The sequence below is a fragment of the Myotis brandtii genome, unplaced genomic scaffold (assembly GCF_000412655.1).
Source record: "Myotis brandtii unplaced genomic scaffold, ASM41265v1 scaffold312, whole genome shotgun sequence".
NCBI lineage: Eukaryota > Metazoa > Chordata > Mammalia > Chiroptera > Vespertilionidae > Myotis > Myotis brandtii.
Window position 1 is genome coordinate 1,994,156 of NW_005361955.1, and position 27,309 is coordinate 2,021,464.

Sequence of the window (27,309 nt, forward strand, 5' to 3'; positions counted from 1 at the left end):
TTTTTCTTGTAAGGACAGGACTGACAACTTCCAAACTCTTTGTGTGCCTAAGCTAAAACCAGAAGTTTGTTCTGACGGATTTTTTAAACTGTGCTAGGCTACTGAAGAGTTTTAGGCAGAAGAGCTTTTGATCTTAAAGTCCACAGGGAACACTTCCTATTGATGAAATACCCCATCCCATGTTAGACACATGAGTGTCCATATACAAAGCAGGCCAGGGCAATTTGGGTTTTTGGAGTCAGACAGACCTGGGCTGGAATCCCAGTGGTATAACCCTGAGCCTGCTTAATCTCACCACACTCATTTTTTCATCTGTAAACTGAGGTTGTTGGAAAGATTAAGTGAGGTAATCCATGCATAATACGTAGCATTCTGTCTGGCCCACAGTGAGTGCTAAATATTATCTCCTCCTGGTTTAGTAATCTATACAGGTCTTAGGAAGTTCCATGTCAAAGGCTCAAGTGATATCAATATTAGAAACCCACTCAGCAGCTCTAACCTGCCCATTCCTGCCACCTTTGGGCCAGACACAATGCTTGTGCATTCCCACTGTGCCTGGCCCAGATCAAACCCTCCTTGCTACTTAGGGCCACGTGGGTCAGGCAGACCAGGCTTTAAAACCTCATTCCAGCCCTGACTGGCAGTGCGACCTCAGCCAGGCTAACCTCTTTCAACCTTTTTCTTCATTTGTCAGATGAATACCTGAGTAAGTACCTCACAGGCCTGCTAGAAGACCTAAATGCAGGCTGTGTGAATATGTAGCAGGGCCTGGCACAAATGGCAGCGGAAAGGTTCCTCAACCTTATTAGGCCTGTTTCTTCCATGGGGATAATAGGATTGCAAAGTTTTACACTGTGCTTGTGTAAAATGGTTCATCTAATTAATGCTGCAGGAGTAACTGGGGATAAGGGCAGAATTGGAACTCACATTTACCCAATAAGAGCCCAGTGACCTTGATTCTGTCTGGAGGCCTTAAGCCGACAGGTAAAACAGGAGCTAGGGCTATCTTCTGATACTCAGGTCATGAAGAAAGTGGGGAAGGTATGTTATCTGGTGACTCTCATGCAACACGCATGCACATATACATACACATCTCCAACCACTAATATTTGTTATTTTATTTTTTAAAAAAGGTTCCAATACCAAGCCCCAGTGCATGCAAATCAATGTCTCCATTATTGGCAGATGACCAGCATAATCTGCTACCACAGACTCTAACCTGTTAGAGACCAGCTTCTCACTTTGAGTCCCAAGCTAACTATGCAAATATCCAATCTACTGCATGGCTCATGGTGACTCAGGTACATTTTAGTGTCTGAACAACAAAAACACATTGAGTTGCAAATACATTGAATAAGTATCCTTAGTGTATTAGACAGGGAAAAATACAAACAAGGCATAAAAGGAAAAAGCCAAAGTCTCTTCCACATATGATCTGTTTTTGGGAGATCTGCCAACGCTATATCAAGAACTTGCTCGTTTTCTGATGAAGGACTGCAGGAGGTGAAATACCCACATGAGTCAAGAACTTGAAGTTGTGATTATAATTCATAGGCCGTCTTTTCTGATGTTAACCCACCTCTGTAAATCCAACTGTGTGCCTGTGTGAATTCTGGGAAATGGTACTGCTGAGGGATAGCGAATTCTAACTGCTATCATGTCTATGATTATAGGAGAAGAGAGCCATGGAAGAATTAAATTAAAAAATTTGTGGAAGAGTACGGCCATAGAAGAATTCAATCATATCAGAGGGTTTTAGTTTGATCTAGGATACTCAGTGTTTTGGAGGGAGGGAGGGTTTGTGTATGGGTTTTTTTGTTTGTTTGTTTGAAAAATGTTTCCTATGTGTGGTTCTCAATGCTTAGTTACGTACAGATTGCTACCTATGGTTGATTTCAAAGAAAGGGTATGTTTAGTAAACTAGTCTTAATTGAAACCAGCAGCTAATTGAAAGAGATATATTCTCATAAGGAAAGTAATTATGATGTAAAGCAGCTTTGGCAGCATTTAGGAACTACCTGCTTTTTGGCAGAGAGCTTCCTCCCCTTCAGTCAGAGATAAAGGACAGAGGAGGGAGGAGCATACAGCCATCCATGAAGCCTCCAGAATTACAGCATGAAGAGCATGGACCTCAAGGGAGAAAAGACGCCTGTATGAGGAGGCAGCGTTTTAAATGCCTGAATGCCAACTTCCCATAACTACCATGACAGCAAGGTTGGTACTGGCTGACGTTAGTAACCACTCATGTTCCTTTGTGAACAGAACCCAAATGCAGAGCCTTCCACTGACTCCCCGTTCCCACATCCCTATACACCCCCTTTTCATTCAACCCAAAGATCCAGCAAGTGCTAAAGAAATGTAAATAGTGTCAACACAAATACAGAATATTTTTATACCACATGTTTTTCAAACATTTCCAAGATCAACAGGAGTCTTCCCAGAATGTAACAAAATGAAGTTTAGCTCTCACATCAGTAACCAGTGAGAGTATGGCCCAGAGTTAGTTAAGGGGTATAAAGTGACTAGTGGTCAGTTATTGTTCATTAATTAACAAGTGTAATTACAGGAACTCTACCCAGAGCTGAGCACACTTGGATATCATGATGTCAGATGTCAGTTAAGGGTTATGTTCCCATAATCCAAAGCACCAGAGCTAAATTAACAATTTCCCTTTTTGCCCTTAGTTGGTGAAGAGTACAAGAACTGCCGTGTTACTAGAATGGTCCTGGGTTGTGCTTCTTCAAACATTTCAGTTTTTTAATGCTAAACATTGGGAAGAAAAATCTCACCAGCGCCGCAGGTCAGGACAGGATGAACAAAAAGGGAAGAAGGCTGATAACTAGCCTTGGAAGTTATTTGATTTACCTTTGACTTTGAGAAGCTTCTATCTGACAATGTTCCACGAAAGCCTCCTGATCACTCATTCCTACATTACAGACAAGGCCTCTAAAAAATCCCAGCTACAAGTCATTTTGCCAAAGCTCAAGGAGGTTTCTCCAGGGTCAGACAATTGTTCCAGGAGTCAGAACAGACAACATTTGCATGGAGACTCTTTTCCCAAATAATACGACCTTGATCAACCAAAAAGTTAACCACTTCTATTTTCTAAAAAGCTCATGATCAGACTACAGTGATACCTCAGCACTGGGAATTTAACTTCCTAAAAGAGACCAACAAGAACTTAAACTGAGAGGGAAACACACCCTGGTGAAACCTCATCCTCATCACCCTCTCTTAAAAAAAAAGTGCTGGGATCTCCTGGGTCCAAACTGGCACCTTCCTAGCATACCTGACCCCTTCCTTTGCAAAGGCAGGATGTACCCAGCAGGGCAGAGGAAGATCCAGGGAAAGGAACCCACAGCCTAACGGGGTCAGGCTTCTGCCAGAGGAGAGTGCGGTTTAAAGGAATCCACCTTGTCAGTCTTGGCTAACGGAGGGCCCTCTACAAGGCTGCCCTATAATACTCATAATGACCAACGACTAGACAGGACAAATGGACCCACGAGGTGCACACCAGGACCCAACAGAAATGCATTTAGTTATATCTCAGTAGTGAAAATTTTAAGTCCCTTCTAAAGGGAAAACCCAATTAAAAAAAAAAAGCCCAGGAAAAACAGCAAATGAATGCTGATTCTTCCTGTTCTAGATCCCATTTATTTTTCAATTGTAGTGAAAAAACCTCCAAGTACACAGCATGAAATAGCAGATTTCCTCCCCTAACCTGTATGCATCTGAATTCTCATCCTGCCTCCTGCCCATCAATTCCACCAACCTGCTCCTGCCAGGCCCCTGGACGCAAAGGTGCTCTACCTGCCCAGTGGCCAGTCAGAGCCCCCCTTCTGTTTGGCCAGGGTACGCTTCAGCTCCCTCAGGTTCTCTGTCAGTACCTCCACCTCATCCAGGCGACCGCACTGCTTGGCATCAAAGATGTACGCCTTGATGTTATCGATCTGCTGGAGGAGGAGCTCCTCCTCTATGGGCTCCTCGCCCTCTGGCCCACTGTCACTGTCCATCTCGAAGGGGTTGGTACAGGTGGCTTCCTCAAAGGGGTTGCCAGGAACAGGCCGCTCATCCTCCTCACTGAAGGGGTTGGGTGCTGGGCTGTTTGAGTTAGTGAAGGGATTCCCCGCCACTGCCACCTCTTCCTCCTCTTCCTCAAAAGGATTGTACTCTTTGAGGATGTGGGATGGAGGGCCACAGGAAGGCTCTGCAGCATGAGGGCTGGTAGAGACCTCTGCTGTAGGGCTAGAGGAGTCTTCCTCTTCAAAGGGATTTAGGGAGGGCACCTCGCGTTGCTGTGACATGGTGCTCTGGGGCAAGAATTCCTGGCCAAGGGCTGGGGGCCCAGGCCACACTCTGATAGGCTCAAGAGCAGAGCTGGGTGAAGGGGTCTTTGGAGTTGCACTGCTCTGAACTGGGGAAGAACCCAGATCCAAAGCATGAGCAAGGTGGGTGCAAGGCTCTGTGCTGGGCTCCAGCTGAAAAGGCCTGATTTCTCGGAAGTCCAGGGACCGGGTCCGTGTGTGCAAGGATGCCGCCTGGAACTGCTCCCTTTCTCGCTCCCACTCCCGTTCACACAGCCTCTGCAGCTGTTCCCGCTGCAGGTCCTCCTCCTCGGCCTGCTTGCGGGACAGCTCGATGGCCTTCTCTGTCTGCTGCTGGTCATACTCATCCTGCAACTGCCGCAGGTTCTCCTGCAGGGTGCGCACTTCATCTGTCCGGCCTGCGGCCTTGGCCTGCTTTATAAATGATGTGATGTTGTGGATCTGCTGGAGGAGGGGGTCCAGGTCTTCACTCTGCCCCTGACCTCCTGACAGGGGGAGCCAGCCCTCAGCCTTTCTCAAGGGGGCAGAGCCCCTTCGAAGGTACACCACCTCCCCATTGGCACGAGATGGCAGGTCACTCCGCCTTTCCTCAAGCCTTCGCTGGGATTCCAGGGAAGCCTAGGGAGACAGCAGAACCAAAGAGAAAAAAACAGTCACCAGGACATCAGCAGCCACACAACCAGCTGCCCTCTACAGTCTCACTATTCCTGTCCCTGTGAGACTCCAACTGCCCACTTCAGGACTAAGACAGCCAACTACTAAAATCAAAACATGCTTTCGTTTCAGGGGGAGAGGAGGGACAAACCCTGATTCTCAAAAATAAAGTAACAGTAAGTTAAAGGATAAAATTTTCTCAATTTTAGATCCACTGGCCATACACTTGTCTTAAAGCACTCATCTACACTAGAAACTCACACAGTATTACATTTAATATTGCATATTCCAAAGTGTTCTACAAAGAACTTCCTGATGTTTGGGTCCTCTGCAACCTGTAATAGAGGGAGGACAGCCGATCTCCATAGTATTCTGGACAGAAGAAAACCAGTAGCACCTCTGAAAGAAAAATAGGACTTGCAGAGGAAAACAAACAATTCTGATGTCTACAGATGAGAGTGAGGCCAGAACAGAACAGAAGACAAATGGAAACTAGAGAGAGCAAGAGTTCTGGTGCACAGCCGCACAGGAACTCTTGGGAGCATGGGGAGGCCTCTGTGCTCAAAAGAGCCCCAGAGAGGAAGCCGGATGCCAGCATCCCCGAGCTTCACTCACCTGTTTCTCTAGCATCTTCTTCCTTTCCATCTCTTCCTTCCTTTTCTTTAGTTCCTCAAACTGTTCTTGGGTTGGCAGTGACATCAAACCAAGCAACTTTTCCTACAGGGATTCATAGACAATGTTACATTTAAACCTTTAATGAACCTTAGCCCTGTGGCGAGAGTCGTTTAGGCTAAGCCATTCCATCCTTGGACAGTCACATTAATTAGCAATAGTAAAAAAAGACTAAACCCCTAAATGGGTCAGAGAGTCAGCTTGCAAATGGGCCTGCCTGTCCCGTATGAAATGACCAATACCGGATATCCCAGTTCTCACCTTCCCCATGCGGCCTTCTCCCTGCCCACCTGCCTAAACGTGTAAGCCTCCACCCGAGCTTCCCACCAGCCTTTCCAGGCTTTGTATTTGTCCACAGCACTTTCCAACGTAAGCTGAATATTTTAGTTGTTTCCCATCTAACCCCCTCTCTAGAACAGACGCTTTGTGAGAACAGGAATGTTGCCTTTTTGCTCACGGCAGGATACCCAGCACCTAGAACATTGCCTGGTACACAGCAGACACTCACCAAATGACTGTGGAATATAGCCACTAATCAAAAGGAGAAAGGCCTAATTCTCTGCAATACAATGTTGGAAAACTAACCCAATAGGACTTTATTAAGTCTCTCTTTCATGGAGCCCAAAGGTGGTTAAATGTGACTCCCCGAGAAGCTTCCTGAGGTAGAAACAATCAGATCTAACCACCCAACTTTAGTCTGCCCTTGAACAATCAGCTGTTTCCTCCCAATGGCCCAGGAAAAGTCCCTTAGGCTCTTATCCCAAGGAAGAAATACTATGTACACATATATCCAACAGGCAGTACTCATAATGGCAAAAAATGGAAGTCGATCAACTGTCCAATGAAAAGGGAATAATTAAATAAAGGATGGTATATATATCAAAGCAGTACTTTGTAGCAGTATTCAAATGATAGCTCTTTGAGGATCATGTAAAAAAGTACTATGATATAAAATTCAGTGATAGAAAGAGAAGACACAAATGTGCAAATAAACACTAATCATAACAATTATATTATAAATGTAAAAGGAAAAAAATATATATGTACCAGAATAATGGGTGGTGATATTGGGGACATTAGGATTAAAAGTAGTTTTTACTTTTCTTTGAAATCCAGATTTTTCTCTAAATGTGGCATAATGCATTTTTAATCTTAAAAAGTAATCAATGTCAAAGAGGAAATGAACAAGCCAGTGGCTTGGTCTGCCTCCTGAAAGGTAGAAGAGCAGGGAGGCAAGTGCAATGTTTCTGCCACCCCAGGATGGCTTTACCTGCACAAAAAGTGTAGCCGAGTATCTGATCATCCTCTGCAGCCGCAAAGTGTTTGGATGTGGTGGAGGGTCCTGGTTCAAGCCTAAGGTTAAGATCTTCTTACTGAATTGGAACAAACACATCAATGTAACAAGCGCTGTCAGCCTCAGAAACAAAGTCTCTGAGTTGCCAGGCTTGCATGCTGGGAAGATTTGTGGAGGAGACAGATTAGAGGCTCCACCGAAGTCCTTGAAGGCAAAGCCCGTTTCTTACCCTTTGGCTGTATCCAAGGCCCCTAACACAGCACAGGGTACATGACAAACACTTGGCCATCGCGGGACTGACCATGGGTGCAGGGGCAGCTTCAAGGGTGAGTGATGAGCAACCACACATGGGTCTGGTGCTTAGAAGAGCCGCGTGCTTGGTTTAATATTCTGCTGTCACTGTCTTAAAATTGTTACAATTTTGAACAAGAACTTACATTTTCACTTTGCACTAGGCCCCACAAATTACGTAGCCAGTCCTGCAAGTACGGATGAACAAGGATTCCTCACCCCAGTTCTTTCCCTGAGTCATTGTACTTCCTACACTGCAAAGGGCTGATTTAACCCCAACATCCAGTCCACAGTTAAAAAGTAGCTGTTGATTTGAAGAAAGAATCTGGGTTTCAATCCTGGCTCCACCACTTGTGCTAGCTGTGGTGCATTTTCTCACTATAAAATGGGGTGCTGATCCCTACTTCACAGGGTAACTTTGATAGGATAAATGAGTTGCACTCTATGAAAATATCCAGTGATATTTCCTGGCACACAGCTGGTGTTCAATAAACTCACATTCCTTTATAATAATACTGAATACTAGAAATCCTTAACCAAAAGTTACTGAGATGTGTCGAGTGCCAAAGCTGACACCTTCCTCAGCCTCATCATTACAAATACTGCTGTCATCAGGACTCCAGGTAAGTTCAGGTCTGCTAGTCACCCACTACCTCATTAAAATAGCACCTCCTCCACTCAAGGCAGCAGGTAAGACATCACCAAACATTACCTTAAAGCGTCTATTAGCTCGTACACTTTCTGCACTTCTACCCGAAGGTCATTGGCATGTTCCAGCCTATAGGTTGTCTCTCCAGCACTAAGGAGAAATCAGAGATTTTTATTTTAGGTTTTTACATTTTTTATTTTCAGAAAATATACAGCCAGGAGTCATTTTATTTCTACAGTGAAAAAATTATCATGATTTAATATTTAATTGCATTAAGATAAATTGGGCTTTCATAAGATTTAGATATAACATATCTTTGAAAAGCTAAATTAGCTTACTGACTACTGAATCTGTTACATTAACTGAGTTTAATTTTCACATTACCAATTGTTTTTATGGCTTATACTAGAGGCCTGGAGCACGAGACTCATGCACGAGTAGGGTCCCTAGGCCTGGCTGGTAATCAGGGTCGATCAGGTTCCCTGCCTCCCCACCTCCTCCTTCCCTTGCCACCTGCGCACCACCACCACACAGTTCGCCCCGCCTCCCCGCCTCCCCCTTCCCTCACTCCTTCAGCACCCCGCTGCCACCACTGGTCGCCCGCCATGTTCCACACCACCCCCTGGTGGTCAGCGCACGTCACAGCGAGTGATCAAACTCCCGTTCTCCCAGTTGAACTCCCGAGGGGATACTTTGCATATTAGCCTTTTATACGTAGGGAGACCAGAGGCCGAATTCGTGCATGGGGGCAGGGGGAGGGACCGTGGGAGGTTGGCCGGCTGGGGGAGGGACCGTGGAAGGTTGCCTGCCAGCCCCAAGGAGGGAGCCAGCCCTCAGCCCCCCTGGAGAAGGGGCAGCGCCCACTGCCACACACCCCGGGATCCTCATCCCAGCCCAGGCCCAAAGGCTCCGGCGGGGTCGCAAGAGGAGGCGACAGTCACATGGCCGGGCGCAGAAGGAACGCCGCCATCGGCGCCCCGCCACCGCACAGTTCCCCACCTCCCCCACTCCTTTCCCTTGCCACCACACCACCACCGCAGTGGGCGGGCGGCCCCCAGGGAAGGGAGAGGACAGGAGCAAGACAAACCCTTGTGTTGAGGGCTGACTTTCAATAGATTTCAGCGAGGGAACTGCTCTCTACATACGAAATCCCGACCCAGAAGCAGGTCTCTACAAATGGTTTCGCACCAGGGGCCCATGGTGGCCAGCCAGCCAGGGGGAGGGGCTGCGGGAGGTTGGCTGTGGGAGCGCACTGACCACCAGTGGGCAGCTCCTGCATTGAGCGTCTGCCCCCTGGTGGTCATTGCATGTCATAGCGACTGGTCAACTGATCGTTCCAGTCATTTGGTCATAACTGTTGCTTAGGCTTTTACTAGTATGGCTGGTAATCAGGGTCGATCAGGTTCCCTGCCTCCCCACCTCCTCCTTCCCTTGCCACCTGCGCACCACCACCACACAGTTCGCCCCGCCTCCCCGCCTCCCCCTTCCCTCACTCCTTCAGCACCCCGCTGCCACCACTGGTCGCCCGCCATGTTCCACACCACCCCCTGGTGGTCAGCGCACGTCACAGCGAGTGATCAAACTCCCGTTCTCCCAGTTGAACTCCCGAGGGGATACTTTGCATATTAGCCTTTTATACGTAGGGAGACCAGAGGCCGAATTCGTGCACGGGGGCAGGGGGAGGGACCGTGGGAGGTTGGCCGGCTGGGGGAGGGACCGTGGAAGGTTGCCTGCCAGCCCCAAGGAGGGAGCCAGCCCTCAGCCCCCCTGGAGAAGGGGCAGCGCCCACTGCCACACACCCCGGGATCCTCATCCCAGCCCAGGCCCAAAGGCTCCGGCGGGGTCGCAAGAGGAGGCGACAGTCACATGGCCGGGCGCAGAAGGAACGCCGCCATCGGCGCCCCGCCACCGCACAGTTCCCCACCTCCCCCACTCCTTTCCCTTGCCACCACACCACCACCGCAGTGGGCGGGCGGCCCCCAGGGAAGGGAGAGGACAGGAGCAAGACAAACCCTTGTGTTGAGGGCTGACTTTCAATAGATTTCAGCGAGGGAACTGCTCTCTACATACGAAATCCCGACCCAGAAGCAGGTCTCTACAAATGGTTTAGCACCAGGGGCCCATGGTGGCCAGCCAGCCAGGGGGAGGGGCTGCGGGAGGTTGGCTGTGGGAGCGCACTGACCACCAGTGGGCAGCTCCTGCATTGAGCGTCTGCCCCCTGGTGGTCATTGCATGTCATAGCGACTGGTCAACTGATCGTTCCAGTCATTTGGTCATAACTGTTGCTTAGGCTTTTACTAGTATATATATATATATATACACACACACACATATATACTAGAGGCCCAATGCACGAGCCGCCTTTCCGCCTTCCCATGCTGCCCAGAGGCCCAGAGCGGCTGAGACAGTGCGGAACCCCCGGTCCCGCCCCACCTCCAGCCGCTGGGCGCGTGTGTATGCAAATGAATCCACCATCTTTGTTGGGTTAATCTGCATACTCACTCCTGATTGGCTGGTGGGTGTCGCAAAGGTATGGTCAATTTGCATCTTTCTCTTTTATTAGTGTAGATAGGTACACACTGAACAATTTTTCAACATCATTTAAAATGACTGAAAAACAAAGGTCTCCAATATGTATGAATTAAGTAAATGTATATTAATTAGAATTTGAACACTTACTTTCTTCAAGAACAAAATGTTAATGGCATAATCATTAATTGTCCATGCATCAAAGTTGAGAAAATGAATTCACTTGGAATCTCTATTTCAATTTGCTAGCAAATATCGTACTACTTAGAAGCCATTGTACATTTCATCACACTGAGTAGAGCAGCGGTCACCCACCTTTCAGACCTCACAGACCACCAGTGGTCCGCAGACCACCAGTTGGCAACCGCTGGACTAAAGAGTATAGCCTAAGAGGACTCTAAAATTTAAGGCCTCACACAGGGACACACAGTTAATTCTCTCCAAGTGGCATTTCAGACTTTTGCACATAATGTGGTACAAAAGTTTGCAAACACCATAGGCCTCAAGGACTAGCTCTAAACTCATCACCAAAATAAATGCAACTTAACCTTCTTTGGCCTACTTCCCCTAAACAATTTCACTGTATCTAGTAAGATGCATGAAGTCATTTACTAAATGAATTGGTTACACTACATCAGAGTAGAAATCACTTGGCTTTTCTCACTCAAAGGCTACCCAGACACAACAGGAACAAATGGAAAGCTGATCAAGGGATCCCCAATAGCGATATGCAGCCCAGCATTGCATCAATTGCCCCATGCTCTTGGGTCTCATGAACAACTGCTCCCTACATGAGAAAGGCACTTTGACTCCAAATCCAGAAGAAGGAGGAGGAACTCTGCCCAGGGTGGAGCAAGGGACAACAGGGAAGGCCAGAAGCGGTTTAACTCCATCTCAGAGCAACAACAGCAGTTATTGTGTGGTCTTAGAATTGATCATTTACAAATCTGTCACCCCCACCAGACTTTTACATTCCAAGCGCTGTGATTGTAGCTTTTCATTTTATGTCCTCAGTAACTAGCACATGGATCAAGCTTAATCAGTTTACTGAGAAGAGAAACATTTTAGAAGATCTTGCAGCTATTAATCCAGCCTGAGCATTGGCCACTCAACCCCGCTTCTGAAGCAGCAGCAATTTAAGTTAAATAAGCAGAAAGGACTGCTGCGCTTACCTATTTTACCATCTATAAAACAATCCTAGCTGGAAAAATGTTGGTGTGTGCTGTAATTTGAGGATTCAGTAAGACTGTTCCATTATCTTTCACTACTTAGTTTGCAAAAAAGAACATTGGACTAGAATTGAGAAGACCTGTGCTTTATTTCAATACCTCCAAGTCATGTGGAAAATAACAAGGTTGGCCCAAATCTGAAATCACTTCCCCTGGTTGCAATTATGTCAACCAACTGCATTTCCCTCAGAGCAACGATCACATCTGGAGTTATCCTGTTCCTTATTTGTTCACTTGGATAAGTCCTGTGCTCCTACAAAAATGAAGCTCCACAAAAGTGGACATGGTCTTCACTGTTCATTGCTGCAGCCCCAGCACCTAGATTGGTGCTAGGAATAGAGCTAGTGCTTGATAACTATCCACTGAATGAAAGGGCAAGAGAATGAAATGCATGTAAAGCCCTTTAGAACCAGCCTTTCTAAGAGGAGGAGTAGTTAGACATTTGGAAATGTGCTCAGTATGGTAGCTCCCACCTGGCTAGGGAGGCTCATGAACCACAATTGTGTCTGAGGCACAAAGCAAAAACCAACAGAACTCAGGGAGAGGAGTCCCTTGGTAACAATTTCATGAGGAAAACACTGAGTGCCAGATGGAACTTCCAGGAGCACAGCTCTCCTTGCTGACGTCCAGGTAGAAGACAGCCCTGCTCTAATGTCAAACCAATAGGCAGGGAGACAGAAGGGGTGCAGATTCCAGAAAGCTCCAGGGGGAAAAGGATTCTCCATGCCAAGAACTTTCCATCTGGGGGAGGTATATGTCAGAATCACCTGGGGTTCTGCTTCCAACCTGCTCACAGAGAGGGCAGACTGAAATTCTTGCTCATTTCCCTGCTGTTCTTCTTTTTTTTTCAATACTATATTTTATTGATTTTTTACTGAGAGGAAGGGAGAGGGAGAAGGATAGAGAGTTAGAAACATCGATGAGAGAGAAACATCGATTCAGCTGCCTCCTGCACGCCCCCCACTGGGGATGTGCCCGCAACCCAGGCACATGCCCTTGACCGGAATCGAACCTGGGACCCTCCAGTTCGCAGGCCGACGCTCTATCCGCTGAGCCAAACCAGCCAGGGCTCCCTGCTGTTCTTTAGAAACAGTGCTCTAGGCCAGTGGTCGGCAAACTTCGGCCCCTTGAGTGTGGCTCGTCCACAAAATTAAACATGCGGGTGCGCACGTACAGTGTGATTGAAACTTCGTGGCCACACTCAAGGGGCCAAAGAGCCACATGTGGCTCGCAAGCCGCAGTTTACCGATCACTGCTCTAGGCTAAGGAATGGAAAGAGAAAAATTGGGGTCTAGGAGGTACAAATATAAGGAGGAAGGGGCCATAGGACAGTGGTGGCTGAGAGGGCTCAAGAAATAGGATCTGCTCCTCTTCCACTGTCTGCTGCCAGGGGCTGGAGACATCTAGTTGTTAGGATGGAGGGAAACTGGGACAGGGCCTACAATGGTTTCCCTACCTTTTTGCTATTCTCTTCCCTGCGGGCTGGGAAACATTGGGGAAAGAACAGGGAAGGGAAGAAGAGACCCAAAGCAACAGTAGAGTCAGGAAGAGATGTAAAAGAAGGGGTGTTTTTGCCACAAAACAACTGGATTTAGTCTTTCGTGTTTTGTAAGTCAAAGATTTACAAACTCAAGAGTCAGGAAACTCTTTAAGGACTATACAAACAAAAAAGTTAATTTTCTTTATATATAAGTTCCACAATGAGCTTAGAACATGGTCATTGACATCATAAAGGTCACTGACACCCTCTGTTTTTTGAAACCACTATACAATATTGCCACTGTATGTGTCCAAATAAAAATACAGGTTTATTCTAAACAAAGCACATCTAATCCTACATGCAACACTACAAAAATGACAGGTGGCAACACAGACTTAAAACAAAGGCAGACAATCCTCAAATTGAAAACACTGAATACCATAATTTTTTCTTTTGAAGGCTGGGAAAACACTGCTGGGATCTGACTTAGTAGTAGCACCTCAAATTCTAGCTCACACATCACTACCCTTCAAAAGGAGCAAAGCTCTTAAGAAAAAGTCAGCAATTTTTTTCCATAAAGGGAGAGGGGGAATGAGCTATGACTGCTAATGAGTGGGGAGTTTCTTATCAGGATGATGAAAAAAATTTTTTTTAATTGACTTTAGAGCGAGGAAGGGAGAAGAAGAGTGAGAGAGAGAAACATCAATGTGAGAAACATCAATCAGTTGCCTCCCATATGCATCCCAACTGGGGACCAAACTGGCAACCTGGGCATTTACCCTGACCAGGAATCGAACCAGTGACCTTCTGGTGCACAGGATAATGCTCAACCAACTAAGCCACACCAGTCAGGGCGAAAATGTGTGTGTGTTTTTTTAAATATATTTTTATTGATTTCAGAGAGGAAGGGAGAGGGAGAGAGAGATAGAAATAACAATGATGAGAGAATCATTGATTGGCTGCCTCCTACACACTCCCTACTGGGGATCGAACCTGCGACCTGAGCATGTGCCCTTGACTGGAATCGAACCCGGGACCCTTCAGTCCACAGGCCGATGCTTTATCCATTGAGCCAAACCGGCCAGGGCAGGGCGAAAATGTTTTAAAATTAATGCAGTGGTGATGTTTGTGAATATACTAAAAACCACTGAACTGTATATTTTAAAGTAGTGAATTTTATGGTGCGTGAATTTTATCTTCATAAAAAAAAAAAAAAAAAAAAAAGAGTTAGCCCTGGCTGGTGTTTTTCAGTGTTTAGAGCAGGGGTGGGCAAACTTTTTGACTCGAGGGCCACAATGGGTTCTTAAACTGGACCGGAGGGCCGGAACAAAAGCATGGATGGAGTGTTTGTGTGAACTAATATAAATTCAAAGTAAACATCATTACATAAAAGGGTATGGTCTTTTTTTTTTTTTTAGTTTTATTCATTTCAAACGGGCCGGTTCCGGCCCGTGGGCCGTAGTTTGCCCACGGCTGGTTTAGAGTGTCGGCCCACATACTGAAGGATTATGGGTTCGATTCCAGTCAAGAGCATGTACCTCAGTTACAGGTTCAATCCCCGCCCCAGTTGAGGTACATGTGGAAGGCAACCAATCCACATGTCTCCCTCACATCGATGTTTCTCTCTCTCTCCCTGCTGTTCCCTCGTTCCCTCTCTCCCTCCCTTCAACTTTAGCTAAAAGCTAGGGAAAACTATCTTTGGGTGAGGATTAACAAGAAAAAAAGCAGGAGCAACAGATGGCTAGCTAGATTTGGCTTATGGGCTGGCATTTGCCAACCCCTGCTCTAAAGGAAATGCCTGCTCTAAGCCCTGACACCTCAGTGTTACCCTGAAGTGGCATCTACCCAGGCATGAGCAGGAGACACACTGCTCTTGCTCACCTCCAGATGCTGCACTTGGCAATGGTGCCTGTCGCCTGAGGCCCTTCCCCAACTTGCTCAATCAGAGTAGCTGGGGTCCCCTCAACGTAGCTACAGAGGACGGTAACAGTGCCACACGGAAAGAGACATGACAAAGATTCTCTGCGGTTGGTCACAGAAGAAAAGCACAGCCAGAGTTAAGATTTCCTTTTCAGCTACTAAAGATTTGACCTAAAATGCCTAAAACAAGTCAGCACTGGTTCAGAAAAACAGAGAGGAATAGCTTACTTTAATGATGTTGCCATCCTGATGTATTCAGGAGCTTTTTGGTCAACTTTCTCCATGCAAAGCTGTAGTTTCTAAGAACAAAAAAGAAGAGTAAGTGGTGCTCTCAGGGTACAGAAAAGCCTACCCAGAAGTTATGCTGCATCAACAAAGATATATTTAAACTGTATAGTTTTCTAAAATAGAAAAATGCAGATAGTGCATTTTTTTGTGGGTTTTTTGTTTCTTTTTACTGTTATCCATTTCCTGAGTCACAGACCTACTTTACAAGCAGAAAATCTTGCAGGAAGGAAAGAGGAACAAGGCCTCCCAAGACACAAGCCAGAGTTTACAGAGGCAGAGAAAAAGATTAGTTGTTTTTAGGTGGAATTTCTAAATTACTTGAATTAGTTGGACTTTCTCTGCCAAGGGAAGACACCAGCACAAGGCATCGCCAAAGCTTACCTCAAAAAAGACAGAAGCAAAAAGCACAGTGGCAACTTACAAAATGAGTTATCAGGTCATGAACTCCACATAAAGGGCCATTATAAGCTGCAGAACTGCTAACAGGGACCCTTCAGTGCCATTAGCCAGACACTGTTCCTCTGCTCAGAGTTTCACATGAGTTGCCTCCTCTGCCAGGGCTCATCTCCTCCCCCTCATCTCTTCCCACCTCCCTCCCTACTTCCTCAGCTTGCAGGTTCCACCTGGCCATTGGGAGGCCAGCCTCTCTGACACTAAATCTCATGTGTTTGTACTACACTATGTTCCTCTCAAAGTAGCATCTACTAAAGGTGTTCTAGAACTGAGGCCTGTGAATGGACTTAAATGGGGACAGGACTCTTCTGGCCCACTGTCACCACCAGCTCCAGCTTCCACCCTCACTCACAGAACCTGTCCACACCACATGGCAACGATCCTTTCTCCTCTTGTCCCAGGGCCACCAAAGCCTCCAACCTCTGTTTTCAAAAGGGCAAGAAAGTGAGGGAACAAGTTTGTGGCAACACACCCAGGATGCGTCTGTGACTCACCCAGGGCCCTAGTTAGGAAATCATGCCACGGCCCTTTAGCAGAAACTAAAAATGAGTCAAAGAAACAACTTTCCAGATCATCCTCCCAAATCTGCAGGCATGGATGTAATGAGCAGCCCCATCTGCCTCTCGAATCAGACCCAGGACTGCACTCAGCAAGTCACCTCATAGAGCTTCACAATGTCGGGGATGTGCTCCTTCTCGTCAATCTGCTGCTCTCTCTTGAGCAGCGTGCCCTTGCAATGGGTACAGCAGCGGATCCGGTCATCATCCTTCTCATCCAGGACGGAGCTCACACTGCTCACACTGCTGATGCTGCCCCGGCGGGAGCCATGGACACTGTTGGGTGACTGGCTAGGGCTCGTATGGGAGCTCAGGGAATCCTTGCTGGCACTGGTGAGCTTATCTGTAAAGCACAACACAGGACAGGCAGCAGTGAGCCTGAAGCCTCCAATCACTCCACTGCCCACGACAGGAGGGGAGTCCATGCTGCTGGTGAGATAAGAGCAGGCTCTGCCTATAAGCAAGAAGTACCCACATCTCTGCCTCCCTAGGGTCAGGTTCTGTGGCGGGAGGGACTCCCATTGCCATCCAGGAAAGAGCCAGACCACCTAGTCTGTCTTTGAGGTTCTAAGGCCCACCCCTAGCCTAGCCTTACCTCCTACTGCCCCCTCCATTTGCCACGCCTCAGACACAACCCACATTCTTCCTGGACTGTCCTGACAGCCTTCCCCACTCCCAAACACCTGACTCCTACACCTCCAAAGCTCAGCTCAAAGGCATATCCTCGAGGAAGCCCTCCCCTAGTCCTCGAGGCAAAAATGATCTGCCTTTCCTACCAGTTCTTACCATGTTGCCCCTCATGGAGAACTTTTCACTTTTCTCCCTATGACAGGTTATGTACACCCCCGAGCTGCCCTAGGAATCTGTGACTCTTTCATTGGTAGAAATGACTTATTCATACTTATATCCCTACATATACTACAGGGCCAATTCATAGCAGCTGCCCAGTAAATGTTGGTTAGTTAACCCAAGAGGAGAGAGGTGAATAGTGTCTAACAGTGAGCTTATAAAGTCTCAGGTGAGACAGGGAGTTGATCTCAAGGAGAAAGGGAAAGTATCAAGGTAATGTGTGCTGGTGGATGTCAGAGCTGGACAGAGGAAGCATCTGCTTCTGCCCCATGTTGTCCAGATGCTCCATAGACAATAGCATGCAAGGTCAGCGGAACTCTCCAGGGTTGCAAAACCACCCAAATGTCCCAGAATTGGCCAAAAGCCCATAAGATCATCTCAAGCAACTTTTAACCAGCTGAGATTCAGAGTTCTAGACATCTGGTTCCACCTAACCTTTGTAGCTTCATTCCCACAATTCTCAAATATGTCTTCCACACTCTCCCAAATATTCTGTTTGCTCATCCACTAACCTTCCACAGGGCCTTTCCAAATTCCATGCCTTTGGTTCTGTTTACCCAGGATGTCCTCCTGCCCCATCTCTTTGCAATCCTAGTCATCTTTCAAAGCTCTTCTTGAACATCACCTTCTGACCTTGAGGAGCCATGCTCTCACTCTCCCCCAGCCTCCACAACACTCAGTGTCTCTTGTACTATGGCATTACAGCTGTTCTATATGACAATGAACATTTGTGACTTTTATCTCAAAGAAAAGGATGAGTCTGCTGCTCATTTTTCAAGACCGTCTCCTATAGTCTCCTCTCAACCCCTCATCTGCCACTTCTAAGCAAAGCTGATAAAGATTTGGTCAGCTTCTCCTGAGTGCCTAATGCAACTTCTCTCATTGTACTTATTTCTTGTAAAGCAATTATCTGCTTGTGAGTCTATATCCCCTGCTAGATGCTGAACTCCTTGGGGGAATGAACAATGCCTTATAGACCAGAGGTGGGCACACATGACTTATAAGCCAAGTCCAGCCTGTTTTTGTATGGCCCTTGAGCTAAGTGTGGCTTTTACATTTTAAAAAGTTTAGAAAAAGAAGAAATGTAACAGAGACCATATGTAGCCCACAAAATCTAAAATATTTACTATCTGAACTTTACAAAAACAGTTTGCTAACCCTTTTTGTAGACCATTGCATCCCTGGCCCTTAGCACAGTGCCTACCCTGTTCTGGGCTTCATTGAATCAACAAGTGCATGAATAAAGATCCCAAACACCACTAATTTAAACAAAAAAAAGTTCAAAAATCACCCAGTAGTAATTAACAAACAAGCTAGTCTCAGGAAGAGATTAGGGTCTAGGGTCCCGCTGCCATGTTACCTACTTGCCAAGGGAAGGCTGATGAGCTCCATACATTTCTTGCACATTATAGACCCGCAGAGCCGGCAGTGGTGGCGGCGGTTACGGATGCTAAACTTATTCCCACAGTCTGGACAAAAAGGGACATCCTGGTCGTTGACCCAAGGCACCACAGACTTTTCTATTGCTTTGAAAAGAATAAAACAAAAACCAAACAAATGAAAAAGCAAGCCATTTAAAAAAGAAATTCGGTCAGGGAGAAAGATAAATAGAATAAAAATGTGAGCAAAGTTCTTAGAGTTACCTCGGATCTTAGCTGACTCGGCATTCGTTCTGTCAAATGCAGTGAGCTGACAAGGAGAAAATAGTGCCAAATGTAATTATCAGGTGATGGATACACTTTTCACAGGCAAGAGGCATTTCTCAAGTCTCACCTCTCATCTCCAATCCCACAAAGTCACATGCAATTTCACATGGGATAATCTAGAAGGCACCTCCCTTTCTATGACCCACTTTCAATCTCTTTATTGTCAGTTAGCCCTTTAAATCTTAACCAGGGGTAGGCAAAGATGTGATGGGGGTGGCTCCTGAAAGCAATGGAGAACTCCTGATTCTCCACAGTCCCACTGGACAACTAACCTAGCCACATATTTCCCTCCTTCATAGTACACATAAAGAACTGTACCAGGTCCTGGCCGGTGTGGCTCAGTTAGTTGGAGTGTTGTCCCATACACTGAAAGGTTGCAGGTTCGATTCCCCGTCAGGGCACATACCTGGGTTGCGAGTTCAATTCCTAGTCGGGGTGCATACGAGAAGGCAACCAATAGATGTTCCTCTCTCACATTGATATTTCTCTCTCTTTTCCCTCTCCCTTCCCTTCTCTTTAAAAATCAATAAGCATGTCCTCGGGTGAGGATTAAATTTAAAAAACGAAAAAAAACAACTGTACCGGTATTTGCTGCCATGCCCACCACACAATCCAGCTTATATACAACAAGCATTTCTAGGGTCAAAGTAAAACAGAGTGATCGTGGCATGGGACACGCAGTCATACCAGAGAACAAAAGGCCTAGCCCAGATGTTTCAACACCAAGTTCTCCTCAGAGACCTAGTCACCAGCTCCTCTGTTTGCCAAGAAATGATATCACACACTATGCTCCACTGTGTGATTATGCAAGGTCGAGAGGCTTCTCCAGAGAGGAAGAGGAAAGACTCTGAAGACAGAAAGGTTTTGCAGTAGCCAGGTAGGTTCATAGGAAGGAAAAGGGAAACTGGCTATGTGGCAAGTCTGTCAAGCTGGGCTATTTCCTTCAGTAAACCAGCCAGCGAGCACTGTCCCCACATTCTCTGTACCTCTCTAGGTGAGGCATTGCTCTGCCAACATCAGACGCTGCCAGCACCCAATATATACAATCTACATAACACATGCTGCAGAAATGTAATTTCCCCCCAGAAAATATATACTTGCAGAAAAAAGGTGTTTTAAAACAGCAAAATTTACCTTTTCCAACCTGATTATTAATTTATTGACTTCAACAACATAGTGGTCAATCCTGGCAGCTCGGTGTTTTTTAAAGTCTGAACAGTAGCCAGGTAGGTTCATAGGAAGGAAAAGGGAAACTGGCTATGTGGCAAGTCTGTCAAGCTGGGCTATTTCCTTCAGTAAACCAGCCAGCGAGCACTGTCCCCCACATTCTCTGTACCTCTCTAGGTGAGGCATTGCTCTGCCAACATCAGACGCTGCCAGCACCCAATATATACAATCTACATAACACATGCTGCAGAAATGTAATTTCCCCCCAGAAAATATATACTTGCAGAAAAAAGGTGTTTTAAAACAGCAAAATTTACCTTTTCCAACCTGATTATTAATTTATTGACTTCAACAACATAGTGGTCAATCCTGGCAGCTCGGTGTTTTTTAAAGTCTGAAAGATGGCTTCTCACAGCACCTAGAAGGAGAGGAGGTGGGAGATATACGACTTGTCATTTCTCTGAGGAAGCCTCTCTACTTTGCTGCTTATCCTCAATAAATTTTAAAAACAAGTAAAAATTCTAGGATTTTAGAATCTAAAAATTCAAAAACTAGGAAAGCATCCATGTATATTTCCTTCTCTAACCATACTCTAATTAAAATTTACTTTCGTGTTCTTAGGGGTGACTGTAAATATTAACTTCTAAAATTTTCCATTTGCTTGACCTTCCCAAAATTTGTGACTTCCTTCAGCTATTGAAACAGGCAAATTATTCAGAAAATCACCCTGATAATTTAACATTAGCTATCATGAAATAAGTTATCAAAAAAGCTAATAAGGCCCTGGCCAGTATGGCTCAGTTGTTTGAATGCTCTCCCATGTACTGAGCGGTCACAGGTTCAATTTCCAGTCATGGCACATACCTGGAGTTGTGGGCTCGATCCCAAGTATGGGGCATGCAGGAGGCAGCCAACTGATGTTTCTCTCTCTCTCTCTCGCTCTCTCTCTCTCTCTCTCTCTCCTTTCCTCTCTAAAATCAATAAAAAACATATTTTTTAAAAAGCTAAAATAATTCACATACCTGAAGTTTCTCTTTCATGTTTCTAATTGGCTTTCAGATATAACTCATAATTACATGTGTATAGTATTATTTTTAAAGCCATTTTCTCCTGACTTGATGAAAATGTTTCTACTTCCCAATATGGTAGCCACTAGCCACATGTGGAGATTGAGCATCTGAAATGTGGCTAGTGTATGGCTGGAAAACGCACTTTTAATTTTATTTAATTTTACTTAAATTTAAATAGCTACATATACTAGTAGTTAGTGGCTATCATATTGGACAGTGCAGTTCTAGAACTTTCTTCATTCAAAAAGACACATTCCGTAGTGGCACTATAAGAATATGATAAATGACCCTGGGTAAGTATTTCCCTTTTTAGAGCCTGTTTCCTCATATATAAGTGGGAATGAACGTCACTATGCATTCTATCTCACAAGGCTTTGGGTGAAAGGTGAACAAGATAATGAATATGAAAATATAAAAAAGCACATGTAAGATTAGCTAGTTCATCTCTGTGCAGCATGATCTTTTTGGTAACAGTTCTACTGAGATATTAGTCACATACATACAATTCACCATTTGAAGTGTACAAATTCAATTGTTTTTAGTTTATCCAGAGTTGTGCCACCATTACCAAAACATATTTTAGAATATCTTCATCAACTCAAAAAAGATGATTATTTTTAAAATAAATATATGGTACCATAATTATGTGTTTCATAAAATTAACTGCGCAAACCAGTGCCTCTCAGTAGGCAGGTAATGTCCTATGTGAGAGGAGACAGTCCAGTCAGTGGAATCTGTGCCTGGGTTGATGTCACAGACCTGGATCCCTACTCCAGTGTCTGATCCTGGGCAGGTCCTCAAGGGGTGCGATGAGTGTTAAATGAGAGCACCCATGGGAGCACCCATGGGAAGCATTTAACGCAGTGCCTAACACAAGGGAGGTGCTCAGCTCATTCTTGTCCATTTTCTCCCTCTCACTACACTAAGCATAAGGTCCACAAAAAGCTTAGACCATTCTGGTTTGCTGATGCCTCCTCAGCCAACTCTTAAGACATTACCAAGAACATAGAGATGCTCAATAAACATTTGCTGAATGAATGAAGAGAATTTCTTACCAAGCTCCTGGGGTTCCCACATGTAAGGATCAACCCCTCCATAACTGAAAGACTCATATCCTTGGGTCCCTGACTCTGCTCGGTCATCTCCTTCTCGTTTTAACAGCCTGTTCTTTGCTTTTTTAGCCTTCTGAACAAGACCTTGAAAAATAGAAAAAAACACCATAAATGAGTCCATAAAAAACAGCCAGTAAAGAGTGGAGGGAGATCTCAAAACACAAGAGTTAAAGAAATAATTATGCTTTGTATAAAAAATGCTCAAGTCCTAGCCGGTTTGGCTCAGTGTCTGATAGAACGTCGGCCTGTGGACTGAAGGGTCCCAGGTTCAATTCTGGTCAAGGGCACATGCCAGAGTTGTGGGCTCGATCCCCAATGTGGGGCTTGCAGGTGGCAGCAGATCAATGATTCTCTCTCATCATTGATGTTTCTATCTCTCTCCCCCGCACCCTTCTGCTCTGAAATCAATAAAGATATATTTTTTTAAATGCTCAAGAAAATTCTGGATCCCAAATAAAATACAATAATAAGCATTCAACCACTATACTACAAATACCAGAGCAATCTATTCACTTCTCAGTATTAGCAGTAAATGTAAGAAGTCCAATTAAATAAAAGTGTTAAAAACAATTTCAGTGAGGGGACCAGGGTAATGGAAGTATTTTTTTCTATATCTTAATTGGAGAGGTGGTTACATGAGGATATACAATTTTCAAAACTCACCGAATTGTATACTTAAAAACGTATGTGTAAACTAAACCTCAATTAAAGTTTTTTAAATCAATACTAATGTATTTACCCTAGGGACTCATGAGTAAACACTTCTTGTTTACCTCCAGGATGAGATTCAGCCAAACCATCATCCTTGGGCTGTGTTCTCATAATGCTTAACTGTACATAGAATTCTTTTTCCTCTACTCACTTACCAAATGTATGTGTGAGAATATTGACAAAAAGCTTCAAGAAACAGATATAACACTTAAAACACAACACATCTAGTGGTAAAAAAGAGAAAATGAATGTTTCCTGAATTAATTCCTTATATGTACCAGGCACAAAGTAAAGTACTTTCTTTCCTTTTTTTTTTTTTTTTTTTGGTTAATCCTCACCCGAGGATATTTTTTCCATTGCTTTATAGATGTTGATGTTTCTCTCTCATTGATGTTGATGTTTCTCTTCTACTCTCTCACTGTTACTTTTTAAAAAAATATGTTTCTATCGATTTTAGAGAGAGAGAGAGAGGAAGGGAGGAGAGAGAGACAGAAACATCAATGATAAGAGAGAATTGTCAGTTAGCTGCCTCCTATATGCCCCCTACTGGGGATTGAGCCTGCAACCCAGGCATGTGCCCCGACGGGAATCAAACCATGACCTCCTGGTTCATGGGTTGAAGCTCAACCACTGAGCCACACTGGCCTGACTTATCGAGATTTCTATCTCCCTCTCCCTCTAAAAATCAATAAAAACATATTAAAAAATAATTTTTTAAAAAAGAGAGAGAGAGACATCAATTGCTTGCTTCCCACACATGGAGGGGATCAAACCTACAACCCAGGTACATACCCTTGACCAGGAATCAAAACCACAACCCTTTGGTGGGAGGATTGATGCTCTAACCACTGACCACACCGGCTAGAGCTAGCAAAGTACTTTCAAAAATACCTTATGCCAGTTCATGCTCACATTATGAGGCAGGTGATATCCCTACTTACAAATGAGGACATGACATCAAAGAGGGGAAAAGATCAGAGCTTACAGGCACCAGGGTTAGAACTGGAAACCTCATGTCTGAAACAAGAGCCTCAGTTCTTCCGAGCCAGCATTGATTTCAAAACTGTGCCTCTGCAGAAAGGAGTTCAGCCACCTCAGTTGAGGTGAGAGGACCTGCTATCAAAATAGAACAACAGTCAACTGGTGGAAAAAAGAATTCTCAAATCTAAGTTGCTCTCATAATGCTCTTAAATCTTGGGTGCCTGCTATCCGTTTCTGCCACTAGAATCAAGTAGAAAATATCAGATTTAATACAATATGACCATAGCCCTGGCCGGTTGCTCAGTGGTTAGAGCATCGGCCCACATGGTTCGATTCCCAGTCAAGGGCAGAACCTCAGTTGTGGGTTCTATCCCCCACCCTGGTCGCAGTGCATGTGGGAAGCAACTAATTGATGTTTTTTTCTCTCTCTCTCCCCACCTCCTCCCTCCCTTCCACTCTGTCTAAAACAATCAATGGGAAAAATATCTTCAGGTGAGGATTTAAAAAACAAACAAGCAAACAAAACCACTCCCATAGCTTTTCAAATATAAATGCAAATATGGAGGGGCTTGGCAGGCAGGGGGGGTGGGGGTGTGTGTGTGTGTGTGAAATTAACAAGGTTATAGACATGTCCATTCAGGCTAATAAGCAGATTCTTTATCAGTCACTGTGGTATGGCTTTCTCCAACTGGAAAAATAAGGTTCTCCAGAGCTAAAGGACACCCTCTAAAATATATCAAGTAGTGTTCTTTACAACAGGAGAGAGGAAAGTACCTGATGTAACAAAGGGTTTAGGAGACAGGAAACTGGAGTTAGAAAACATCAATTCGTTTTTGCAAACAAGACTAAACTGTGTTGAATTAAACAGGCAGACCATGCCCTGTAACCTTTAGGAGGCATAAAAAAACAACCTGGCGATCCTCCCAGGGTAGGTGTAGCCCGTCAAGGGGGACCAATTAAGAACAAGCCCATATGATTTTAAAAAACACTTACAAGGCAGAAGCCAAAGTTAATTCTCAACCACCTTTTCTTCTACGTAGATGTGCTAAACTAAAGTTGAAATGGGACTGGAGCCCAAACCCACTGACCACTTTTTAGTAATGACAAGTTTATATTTTATTTAAACTGCCTCCAAAACCTGAAACCAAGGTTCACTCTTTTGGTTTTAATATTTCATTTGCTTAAATTAGCAATGTCATAAAATTTCTAAAAATCAAAAGACCAAATGTACAGCTAGCTGTTCCTCTTTTCAAAGAATTTCTCAAAAATCTCTGATATCCATCTTTAAAACTTTATTTTCCTGATTCTGAAATAGAGAAAATTACAACATAATTAAGAATTCCTCCCTGACTAAAGAATGCTTAACTCAATCTCTTAGTAGAGATTGAGGGGGGAGGGGGGGTGGAAGGAGAAAAAACAAGTGAATACTTTGAAGTTTCTTTCACAAGGAACAAAATTTCCACTCTATTTAGTATTATCTAGATTCTCATATCTATTATTCCCTAAATAACCTTAAATATTTTTCCTCTAATAAAGGGGGTATTATAAAAGAAATCTGAGGACATTCTATAACCTCTCTACCCACTGGCATCAAAGTATTAGTGATATCACAATATATGACCCAGTTCAGCTGATGCTACGTCTGGACACGCATTGAAAATCATGGAGGCCCTTCAGTTGTCCAAAGGAAATTTAGATAATTTGTTTGTTTTCCAGCTGCAGTATATGCAGTGATGCCATGTGGAAGGAACAGCATTATTAGACTTAGAGGTGATAGAAGACCTGGGTTCAAAGCCTAGCTCTGCCAATTCCTCTGTGACCTTGGATAAGTTATGCATCTCTGAGCCTCACTTTTTCTCTGTAAAATGAGACCAACCACCTTGTTGCAGGGTTGCTAGGAGAGTCTAATGAAATAACGTATGTAAAAGAACTCTGAGAACTGTAAGTGCAAAAGTTGGTGTTGTTTTTTGTGTTTTTTGGGGTGTGTGTGTGTGGGGGGGGGGCTTCCTAATGGTTATAACTCTGCACCAGCCTCTACAGTCAGAATCCAGCTGGTCCATCACAGGCCTCAGGATTTTGAAAATGTTTTACATTGCAATGTATTTGGACAGAAGTTATAAGTGTCAATGTTTTCAGCAACTCTTTTTTTCTGAATTAAAACATGTGACATAGAGTGTGACTATTTGATTGGAGAGTGCATGTGATTCACATGTGTGGAGGCCAAAGTACACTTAGGAATACATGACCATTCCTTTCTCCCACCCAACAAAGATCTGTGAATATAGCATCCAGATCCTTTGTCTCATTGCCTTCAGAAATGCTACCAGCTGTAAGCAGGTTAGCGGAATCACTAAAAAGTGAGTTCCAGAGCAGCTGCATTGTATTTAGGGATTCGAATCTGAAGTCCAGGAAATGAACACTACATATAGTCAAAATTACTTTGAAAAATTCTTTCTGCAACTTTCCAGGACCTGAGTTCTTAGAAGCTCAAAAACCAAGTTTTAACTTTTTAGGTTGTTTTTCTTTGTTTTTCAACTATGACCTTCCTTTTCCTGGGTTGCAGGGGACAAGGTCTAGTTGAAGAAAGAAGGATGGCAGGAAGGCTTGAATTTGTGACAATAAGTCAATAATGTGCCTCCACTTTCAAAGCAAAGGAAAGGAATCCAACTCTAAAACCCTCATAGGCTGGCAGTTAGATAATTTAAACAGCCTAGCAGGAGACAGCAGAGCACAGTAATTGTGTTTATTAGGTTCAAACCTAGCTCTGCCCAACTGTGTGCCTTTAGGGCAAGTTATCTAATCTGTGTCTGATACCCTCATCAGTAGAACTGGGTTCATAGGCACATAGCTATTGAGAGGATTAAATGAAGTTAATATACAGGAAGACTTTGAGCAATGCCTGGCACATGGTAAGCACTAGATATATGTTTGTGACTATTATTATTAATTTATGATTATCATGTTCTGGTGGCAACATGGAAGCTGATGAAAATTATCCCATGAGTTAAAGCTCCCACTGACAGAATGGGATAAGCAAGATCCTCCCCTCTTACTTTTAATTTGCCCTTTGACATCATGGTCTTCCCCGGAGTGTTCTTCCTCATAATGTGTCTGAAGCTGATAGAATGATTGCAGGTCCTTCAAGCACAAAGGGCAGAGGAAGCCTTCCCGCACTTCCCCTGGGTCATCCAGAGAAGCCATGGGAGGATCCCTCTCAACCCCCACAATGCAGGGGCCTCATGTCAAGAGTCAGCCTGATTCCTCCACAAGGAACAAGGCTCCCGCAGCATTAGCTTAACCAAGCAGCACACAGATGATGGGGAAGTGGCATCATGGCCCTGGACAGGGCTTCCTCTCTGGAACACGAGAAGC

At 44.8% G+C, this 27,309-nt stretch overlaps 1 protein-coding gene across 3 annotated transcripts; it reads right to left on the minus strand.

Annotated features, from left to right (window-relative positions):
- Positions 1–1,103: 1,103 nt before the first annotated feature.
- Positions 1,104–27,309, minus strand: RBSN (rabenosyn, RAB effector). Of its 3 annotated transcripts, XM_014542721.1 has the most exons (13): positions 26,991–27,076; positions 23,942–24,072; positions 22,189–22,329; positions 20,433–20,481; positions 20,031–20,082; positions 18,834–18,879; positions 18,555–18,716; positions 16,443–16,684; positions 15,272–15,342; positions 7,949–8,035; positions 6,922–7,024; positions 5,595–5,696; positions 1,104–4,943 (listed from the first exon to the last, which is right to left on the minus strand). In XM_014542721.1, exons 3-13 carry the CDS (start codon positions 22,208–22,210, stop codon positions 3,807–3,809), a joined length of 2,073 nt encoding a protein of 690 aa, XP_014398207.1. In that variant the 5' UTR covers positions 22,211–22,329; positions 23,942–24,072; positions 26,991–27,076; the 3' UTR covers positions 1,104–3,806. The 3 variants fall into 3 exon arrangements, with proteins under 3 accessions (XP_014398207.1, XP_014398206.1, XP_005870086.1); XM_014542720.1 differs by lacking the exon at positions 23,942–24,072 and having other exon boundaries at positions 26,991–27,309; XM_005870024.2 differs by lacking the exons at positions 20,031–20,082; positions 23,942–24,072 and having other exon boundaries at positions 20,381–20,481; positions 26,991–27,309.

What these genes read in the sequence shown, in the direction of transcription:
- RBSN (XM_014542720.1), bottom strand. Translation starts at nt 27,138, where the DNA reads ATGGCTTCTCTGGATGACCCAGGGGAAGTGCGGGAAGGCTTCCTCTGC. An exon ending in CATCAGCCTTCCCTTGGCAA is followed by an intron (nt 16,685 to 18,554) that starts GTAGGTAACATG and finishes TGTGCTTTACAG; the next exon opens with ATAAGCTCACCAGTGCCAGC. An exon ending in CGGCTACACTTTTTGTGCAG is followed by an intron (nt 5,697 to 6,921) that starts GTAAAGCCATCC and finishes GAATCCCTGTAG; the next exon opens with GAAAAGTTGCTTGGTTTGAT.